Raw genomic sequence first — 9,831 nt, 5'->3', positions numbered from 1 at the left:
TATATTCCAGACCTCCTCCCTCCAAAAAAAAAAAAAAAAAAAAATACAGGGTGGCCCCGCAGGGGCAAGTGATAGGAGGAGGGCATATGAAACAGAGGATTGGGGAAGCAGAGTGATGAGAACATGGAAGGGCCGGGATCCTTGTGCTCTCCACACTTTTGTGTATGTTTGAAAATTTTCATAATAAAAGTAAACAAAGACCAAATAATGAGGCTTTCATTCCCTCTATCCAAATAAACGTAACAGGGCACAGAGTGCACTTTTCATAATTGTTCCTCTGGCAATTTATTCTGCTTCTCCAGATAAGATTCCAGCTCTCATCCTCTCTTTCATATTCTCTGGGTATTGGCTGGGAGTATTTTCTTCAACGAAGCTTGCCAGGCCCACTGCTAAGGAATATATTGTTTCAGATTCTATACCTACGTTTTTAAAAAGTGACCAGTTTCCAGTTTGGAGTGACTTGAATACAAGACTCTCAAGATAAGATATTTTCTCCCACTGTTCCATCCCTTTATAAGGACGATTAGGGTAATGTTATCTCTAGGAGAACACAGCATTGGGAGGAGCAGCCAGGCCTGGTTTATTACAGCAAGGCTGCAGGGTGAGTGAGGAGTGAGGAGTGAGATTTGTGGTTTGAGTTGTCAGATTCTCAAGGAGAAAAAAAAAAAAAGAGAAATGAATCATCATCATTTGACCATGGCATTCACACTAAAGGGGAGGACAATGGGAGAGCAAGGGAAGAAGAAAGAAAATCTCAAAATAAATGTGGGATGGACGGGGGAGGAGGAGGAAGTCTCAGAAATTGGGGGGAGACGTGGCGATTGCACCAATGCTGGCCACAAACACAATTTCGCCTATTCCCGGCTTAGATTCGAAATTAACATGCACGCACATCTATTTGTCGGCTGTGTTTTGTCAGCCGGTAGCGAGGCGATCCTTTAAGAGCCTTGAGGACCCAAACTTGTGCTCAGAGGCTGGCCACCCTGGAGCTGAGCCCGAAGTGGAGCAGGGAGCTGCCCAGCTGCCCGCCGTCCTCCCTACAGATCGCTGGAACCGAGCCCAGGGAAGGAGAAGCTATGGTCGCCCGTGGGGGCCGGGGCTAAGGGCCGAGACCAGGCTCCCAAGGAGGCCTCAGCGCCCGGGCGGCGGCGGCGGCGGCGGCGGCGCGCGGTGACCGGAGGACTGACACGGTGATGTGCCCAACTCTGGAAGACCGGCCTCAGAACCAAAGGGCCAGCATCCCGCCATGGCTATGCTTCCCGCGGAACAATCTCGGGGAGAAGACACTGGCAGAGGCTCGCACGCCGATTTCCCGATGGAAACGGTGGGGTTGGGAGGGAGCACCCCTGACCCTCCCCGCCCGTCCCCTCCCGTCCCCTCCCGGGCTCACCGGGCCTCGCCAGCAGCTGGGCGGCCCGGCAGAAACGTGCGCGAGGCCGTAGTGCCGCCCTCCGCCGCATGGGGGCAGCACCACCTGCTGGCTCAGCGGCGCCAGTCCGCGCGCCTCTCTTGGCGGCGGCAGGCGGAGGCGGGCCCGCGGCGTCCTCGCTCATTGGCCGCGGCGCGGGCGCTGCCATGTTGGCGGAAGCCGTGCCTTCTGTGGCGTGGAAACTGGCAGTGGCTGCGGCCGCAGCGTCGCGGAGCGCAGCCTCCTGCCTTTCCTCCTCGCTCGGGTCTCGGCGCTGAGAGGCGGCGGCCGGCGGGATGGACAAAAGTAGGATGAACCTGCCCAAGGGGCCGGACACGCTCTGCTTCGACAAGGACGAGTTCATGAAGGTGCGCGCCGGGGCTCCTCTCCCCGGAGCCGGGCCGTGGGTGGTCTGCCCTCCTTTGCCCTCCGGGGTCTCTCCTCCGGCTTCTCCTGCGGGCTTCCTGGGCCGTGCCCGCCCGGGACGGGCCCTCGGCGGGGACCTCGCTGCACTTCGCAGTGAGTCTCTTGGCCTCAGGTTTGGTAGGTGCAGCCTGGAGAAAGCACTTCTGTGAAATCGTGCACATTGAGTGAAAAGGCCTGAAAGTTCAGGGCAAGTGGTTTTGAGCTAAACGTAAAAGCCCCTGTTAGGACCCGACTCTGTTACCGTGTGGTGCAGTCAGACCGCCGGTCCCCTGGCCTGACAGAAGCCTCCCAGTGCCTTGCACCTCGAAGCTCAGCGAGTGTGTGTTGAGCACATTTCTGAACGCACGTACTTACCCAGGGATCGGGTCGGGTGAAAAGGCACTTAACCTAAAGTTTTTGCCTAACTTTCGTCTAAAGCTCCTGGAATGACAGATTTGAAAGACTGTACTACCCTTACTGATTCTGTTGCAGTACTACAAAGCAAACCAAGCTCCTTTTCTAAAGTTGCCCTACTTCTCTTCATAAGGTCAACTCGAAGCTAGTCTGCAGATAACTGTAGCACGTAAACTTACAGAATAGAAATTTGAACTGAAAACATTTTACTGACGATAAAGGTTCATCAGGCATAGCCTTAAAAATGTCCAAGATTTGAATCAGAGCTCGGAGGAACTTTTTATCTATTTTGTGTATCCCTCTGGGTCTGTACTTAAACTATCAAAAAATATATGTTTCATTTCTAAGGATTGGGATTTGGTAGCTGGTTTCAGTGTTAAAAAGTTAAAACGTTTTGGCTCTGTAGGCACCTAAAATTTTGAAAGAGGGAGTTTAAATTTCTTATTTTTTGATGACTTCAAGTCATACTGTGTTTCTTTCTTTTTTGGGTTAACCAGCTAGTCCGGTTTTTGATATTTGCATTCAGATCACATCTGCCAAACTCTGGCTTTTAAAAAGTGTTTATATCTGGATCCTCCGCAGTGCGGCCATATCATTTCTAATGTGTAGGCCTGTCTAGACAGAGGAATATTGTACTCTTGTTCTTGTGCAGCGATGTTTCTACTAAACCGCTGTAATAAAAGGTGTAACTTGAATGGAATGCCTGAAAGAGTGCAGAGTGAATTCACTGATCCAGAAACCTTTTGTTAACTAAGGATACATGATGAGGAGAGGTCATAGGAAGAAGAAAAGGCACACACAGAGACTTAAAGAATCTCAAATCACAGAAATCTCTTTAGCTTGTCCATCTTTGGACTTTTTCAGGCTTCCTTTGGGCCTAACACCAGCATTTTCTCAGACTTACTAGCCCATTTTCTCACTGTGAGCTGACAGAATGCCTTTGGTCAAAGCAGCTTCAGAAAATAGAGATCTCAAAATAGAAGTTGTAAAGTAGGACTTAGAGGTAAGGGAGAGAGCAAACTGGGAAAGTGGCTAGAATGCTAGCAACTCCATGTTCTTTCATGGCTCTTAAACTTCTGAATGTAGCAGACAATTTGTAGTGCTCCTGAACCTGACCACTTCATACAGAGAAGAAATATACATAGAACATCCGTTCTGTATTGATTTTCTGGGTGGGTTCTGGAGATAAAGGTTATTTGCAATTTGTGTTTCCTTCAGAGAGATATTTTATAAGTTACAGTTTCATGGCAGCAATGATGAGTGGAGAGCTTGCTGTCAGGGTTATAGTTCTACATATATGTCTCATTCAGCACGTTTTGGAATGAGACTGGGAAGGTAGAAATGTAGGTGGGGTGGGGCTTCCAGTTGTACCTTGGACGCTCCAGTGAGGGGGGTCTATGTTGATGCAGTATTCATTGTGGAGTTACAGTCAGGTTGAAAGCAGGAAGTTTCATGGTCATGTCTGTTGCATTGGAGCTGACTGGGGGCAGGAGACTACTTAAAAAGTCATGTTAATGGTTTTTATGAGATCTAATGAGATATACAGAGGTGGGGAAAGGTATGTGAAAGATGGAGGTGATCAAGATGCAGGAGTGGCAGATGGGGAAGAGTCACCTGGGGCAGAGGCGGTGGCAACATCAGACTTTATCAGCTTAGAAATATAAAAATCCTTAGTGTTGACAGCCAACGAAGATGAATAGGACATAAGGTATTGGTAGTAGGGGAGAGAAAGTGGCATAACAGAGATAAAGTGGACCCATTTACATGGGTGTGCTGTTGACCTCCTACATAGCCTTCCCCTTCCATCTCAACATACGACTTCATCTCCAATTGTACGGAAAAATTAGCAGCCGTCATACAGGAGCTCCTTCATTCTGCCGATCACAGTCCCATTCTTGTATTTGTACCCTTCTCCTCCTCACCTGGTACGTGGAGGGGCTCCCCTTCCTCCTCAGGTTAAGTCTCCACCCTCGCTCGGGAGTCCATGCCCTCCTGCGTTTCCAGGACCCTGTGAGGATCCTCTCCCCTGCACTCTTTCCCATCGGCTTGTGCACACGCTCCTATTTTAGCCTCTTCCACTTGACCCTCCCGCCTCTAGATATTGCCCAGTCATTCTTGCACATTGTAGCCAGTGCTCAAGGGTTGACTTTACTTTCTCACCTTCCACTTTTAAGGCCCCACCGTTCCACTAAAAAGTTCTTACCAAAGTTAACTAGGTGTAAGTCAGTCCAGCAGACCTTTTTCTGTCTCCTTACTTGACCTCTCAGTAGACCAAATGCTCTGCATTGCTTTCTGATTCTCTTCATACCTCTCTGATGTGTCTCCTATGCATAATCATGCTCCTCCTGGTAGTCATTTAATGGCTGGGTATGGGCTCAGCCACGTGTTCTCTCCTTTCCCTAGATGACCCTTCATGCAGCTTCATGACCACTATAGGCAGGTGAGGCAGATTCCTATCTCTGGCCCAAATGCCTCCTGAGCACCAATCCTATATATTGAACTTGCTGACATTTCTTCTTGGATATGTCTGTGGCCTCTCGAACTCATCATGTTCAAGACTGAATTCATGAGCACCTCCTCCCCTGAAAACCAGCCTTCTTGTTCTGTTGCCTATCTCAGTAAACACTTTCACCATCCATCTAGTTGGGAGTTGGGAAACTGGAAGTCAACTCCTCTCTGTCACATTTCCAAAATCTAGTCTGTTACCAAGTCCTGTGGATTTCGCTTCCTAAATACCTCTTGAATCCATCTACTTCTCTCCATCTCTTCTTGTACCTTCTCAGTGCTCTCTCACCATCCTACCATAGAGGCTTCTTACCCAGTCTCCTTGCACCTTCTTTGTCTTTTTTCTGGCCCGTGGTCTACACTGCAGGCAGGGCACTCTTTTCAGAATGCATATGTGATCTTGTAGGTAACAGGTGACTAGTCTACTGGCTCTTGGAAAAATATTTTCCAACACATTTGAACATATTTCAAAGAGACTCAGTCCCCCATGGGGTCTTTTTTATTAGTAGACAGTTTGTTTCTGTGCTGAGCCAGAGTCTGCCTCCTTTGAACATCTCTGCATCAGCTCCTCTCCTGAACCCCCAGCTTCGTTGGCACCCTGGGTAGGCATACAATACCTTTTTCATGAGAAGTGAAATCGGGAGCCCTCCTTATGGTTACTGTAAGCATGTACCATAGGTTAAAGAACCGGTGGGGAGTAAGTCATCGAGGCTCCTCCCTTTTTTAATGGGGTGAATTGGAAATTTTGAAACAGGAAGCGTGTCTGGCATGTCCTTGTTCTCAAGGAGCATGTATTCTAATAACGGACAAAATGGAAAAGGGAAAAAATGACCAGCTGCTCAGATCTCTTTGTATTGTGCGGGTTGATTAGCTGTGACTTGTAGATGTTGGTTCCGCTTTCAGCTCTGCCTCTGCTTGTGTGTGACTTGGGGCAAATCACTTGCCTCCTGGCTTCTGTTTGCTTTTTAGTATAATGAGGTGGTGCTTATCTACATGATCTTTGCGGTCTCTTCTGTGAAAAAAGGACAGTAGTCCATTTTTCTGGTTTGTAGATAAGGAAACTGAGGTCTGAGGTGTCATGACTTCCTGTAAAGTCGCACAGCTAGTTGGGGCAAATCACAGGCCTGATCTCCTGACCCCCATGCGTCAGTCCTTGGAAAGCATACTGTAACGTTCCTTTCCGGAGGCCGCAGATGGGGGCTTGGGGAAGTGGGAGAATCAGAGTATTAAGAACAGCCCACAGGATGGCACAATGTCCGGATGCCTTCGCGCCTGCATTTCACCAATAGGGCCGCCTCTTACCGTAGAAGAAACTTCGACAGAGCTGGTGATCTGGGCTCTCGGCCTGTAGCTTAGCCACAGTAAACGGGACCAGCGGGGAGAGATGGCTGTTTGAGGTGGAGCTTGTTGATGGCAGCCAGAGATAGTGGCTGACAGGAGGAAGAGGGAAGAGTGACAATGGCCGATGGCAGCGGGCAGGCAGGTCAGCTGCTGTTGCCCAGGGTCCCCACCCCTGGGAGCCGCCTTTGTGTCACAGGAGCTCAGTGCTTATCCTGTAGGTGCTTAGTGATGCCGCGTCTTGACGAGAACACACTATTCTCTTCTGCATCGGTTTGAGACAGACAGCATAATAAAATTCGAATTAGCCAAACACGGATTGTAAGGCTACATCTCATTTTACAGAGAAGTTTTCTTATGGGAAATACTTTCCTTGTTGATAGAGGAAATGTAACATCAGACAAAGGTTATCTGATTCGCACTGGGTAAGAAGAAGTTCCGGCAAAAAGAAGTGTTTTTTTGTTGTCCATGCTTTTGCTTTTCCTTTTTCTTTTTTTTTTATGTGAGCGATCATCTGATTTATAAAAAGGTGCAACAAAATTTAAAGTGATACAAAATACCAGTTTCAAAACATCAAAAAGTGAGTGTATTTAACCATAGCTCCTAACAGGAAATGGTCAAGTAGAATAATTCGTGTGATAGCGTATTGCTTGTGTGAACTGGCGACAGAAACAGTCAGTAAAGGAAGGCTGAGGAACTCTATTAAGAACTAGAACTGAGGGGCTCCATTAAGCATCAGGCGTTCACCCGGTGTTGTACCTATAGTTAGAAGTGTCCATGATGGGAACTCCAGGGATCCTCCAGATCTGGGTCAGCTGATGCCACAGTGTAACTGAATTACTCTGAATTACTTTTGTACCAAGCAGTTGTCCGCGTGGGTTCCCTCGTGGGTTCCCTTGTGTGTACGTGGTAGTTGAATCTTGGATCCTTGGCAATCCTTAGAGCCACTGGATACTTTTACCCACTTTCTCAGTTTCAACCATTACACAGGCAGTTATACAATGGATACACTTGGCATGCAGACCATCCATCATTGACTGTACCAGGTCAGGTTTGGCTTTAATGGAAAGGTTGATAAAGTCGGTATTAACCAGGATGTGGTAAGGTGGCCCAGCTGTGTGTTTATATTGGAGGAAGAAACAGGAAGGGTGTTGGGGGACTTCTCTTTCCTTGAGTGAGCTGGGATCTTTTCTTTTTAGGTTTTAATCTGTCCTTCTCTTTAAGCCTCTGATCTCAGAGCTAAGCATATGCTTCATAGTCACTTTCTTGTTTTCTTTTGCTTCCCCATGTTCATGCCACACTTGTTTCTCCTTGCTTTTGATTTTCTAACTCACTCTTTGTAATATTATAAAATTTATCATCTGAATAAAATGTTGGCTTACTGAGTTATTATTAGTAATTTCTTTGTTCAAAATTTGAGAGCAAGAAGCATTATGTAAATATATCTTTTTGTTATTTGACTAGTTTTATAGCATTTAGCATCAAATTTCTTGAAACATTTAAACAAATTAATCACAAACTAGGGCTTGGGCTTTTTCTTTTTAAGATTTTATTTTTAAGTAATCTCTACACACAGCGTGAGACTTGAACTCACCACCTCGAGATGAAGAGCTGCACACTCCACTGACTGAACCAGCCAAGTGCCTCTTGGGCTTTTGTTTTAAAGTTCCTCAGGTGATTCTAATGTGCAACCAGTGTTGAGAACTCTGGAACTAGGTAATTCCACTTAATAGCTCAAGAAATTAAGTTGGGAAAGCAAACTAAAAGCCTATGTAGATTATGATTGGTGTTAAATTGAGGGGGAAAAGGAGAGATAAAGAGAAGAAATCAGCTGGAACAGAGTGTAATTAGGTACTCAGATATTTGTTAGATGGATGAATAAATTTACAGAATATAAGTTTTCTTTGTCTCTTCATAAGTATGTCAAAAGGTATATAAATTCAGCAAAGGAGTTAGATACAAAATTGATTAAAATGTTAGAAGTACCTTAGAATTTCAGTGTTACTATTTCATGATACTTTTAAGATGAGCTCTCTATAGATGGTGGGAAGAACTCATTAGCATATGTTCCCCCCCCCCCGGTTAACTTTAGAGGTTTATTTATTTTTTATTTTTTCATTCTTATCTTAGTCCCCATACATTACATCATTAGTTTTGGACGTAGTGTTCCATGATTCATTGTTTGTGCATAACACCCAGTGCTCCACGCAGAACGTGCCCTCTTTAATACCCATCACCAGGCTAACCCGTCCCCCCACCCCCCTCCCCTCTAGAACCCTCAGTTTGTTTTTCAGAGTCCATCGTCTCTCATGGTTCGTCTCCCCCCTCCGACTTACTCCCCTTCATTAGCATATGTTTTTAATTTCTCAAGTTTGAATAATTTAGTCACCAAATAAAGATTTAGAATGAGTTTTGGGAGACACAAGTCCTAGATTATGTCACCACCTACCTGGGTGAGAGATTTGAGGGCAGGGGTGGGAGGGGAGAGCTCCAGGGACATTTTTGCACACATGCTGATCCCTCAGGCAGGAGCGCTCTTCCCACACTTCCCGTGGCTAGCTCCTTTGTGTCATTTGGATCTCAACTCAGATATCATTGTTCTATAAGTGTCTTTCCTGGTCATCCAAGTTAAAGTACATGCCCTTTGTCACTCACCTTTATAGTGTCCTGTTTTCTTTTAGCTTTGATCACTATTCATTAATACCATGTTTATTTGCTTACATGTTTATTTTCTCATTTCTGCATTAGAATATGTGCTCCTTAAGAGCAGAGACCTTGTCTTTCCTTTTCATGACTGTGTCCCCAGGTCTTAAAGCAGAGCTGGAGTTGCATGATATATATTTAAGTAATATTTAAGGGATATACAGGGGCATTTACTCATCTCTTTTGTCCATTGGTCTTCAAGAATGGTTGGAAACACACACAGGAGCTCACACTAACTTCTTATGTCTTTCAACCCCTATGTAGGTAGTATGCAGGTTAATGCTTAACTGTTTTGTTTTTTTGTCTCAATGAAATGGGACATGTTTTAGGGCAGAGATCATAAATTTCATGGGCCCTCTTAGTACTTCGCATAATTACAGATACAGCTTGATGCTGCCAGGGGGATTCTGGTTCTGTTGTGGGGAGAGTATGTAGTGATTTTATAAGTCCATGTATTTGGGGTGGAGTGTTTTACTTCTTGGCGGCTTAGAGAACTTTGATCTTTCCAGAGTTCTATGTAATTTTCATAGTGTTAAAAATACTAATATCTGGATTTTTGGTAAGTTTTAAATGATTAATTCCCAAATTATTTTGAATTCATCTTTGTTTGCCATCCCTGAATGCAACTGGTTAGTAAAGTAGCTAAACTTTTAAACTCTATTTTTGTTTGTTTTTTTTTTTAACCAACGAGCCACCCAGGTGCCCCTGAGCCATATATATTTTTTTTGATGTGTTCCATGATTCATTGTGCATAACACCCAGTGCTCCACGCAGAATGTGCCCTCTTTAAGACCCATCACCAGGCTAACCCATCCCCCCACCCCCCTCCCCTCTAGAACCCTCAGTTTGTTTTTCAGAGTCCATCGTCTCTCATGCTTTGTCTCCCCCTCCGATTTACTCCCCTTCATTCTTCCCCTATCTTCTTCTTTTACTTTTTTTTTTTAACATATGTTGCATTATTTGTTTCAGAAGTACAGATCTGTGATTCAACAGTCTTACACAATTCACAGAGCTCACCATAGCACATACCCTCCCCAATGTCTATCACCCAGCCACCC

At 45.6% G+C, this 9,831-nt stretch overlaps 1 protein-coding gene across 2 annotated transcripts in view; it reads left to right on the top strand.

Annotated features, from left to right (window-relative positions):
* The first annotated feature begins 1,585 nt into the window (after positions 1-1,585).
* Positions 1,586-9,831, top strand: part of COG2 (component of oligomeric golgi complex 2) — a 63,585-nt gene continuing 55,339 nt past the window's right edge. For both annotated transcript variants that reach the window (XM_025850820.2, XM_025850819.2), the window contains exon 1: positions 1,586-1,776. In XM_025850820.2, coding sequence (XP_025706605.1) covers positions 1,705-1,776 — 72 coding nt within the window. In that variant the 5' untranslated portion in view covers positions 1,586-1,704. The remainder of the gene's footprint in view (positions 1,777-9,831) is intronic.

The sequence above is a fragment of the Callorhinus ursinus genome, unplaced genomic scaffold, assembly GCF_003265705.2.
Source record: "Callorhinus ursinus isolate GAN/ISIS: 27379988/994484 unplaced genomic scaffold, GSC_fseal_2.0 scaffold32, whole genome shotgun sequence".
Lineage (NCBI taxonomy): Eukaryota > Metazoa > Chordata > Mammalia > Carnivora > Otariidae > Callorhinus > Callorhinus ursinus.
The sequence above is the reverse complement of the archived record's forward strand: the minus strand, read 5'-3'. Positions and strand labels throughout refer to the sequence as shown.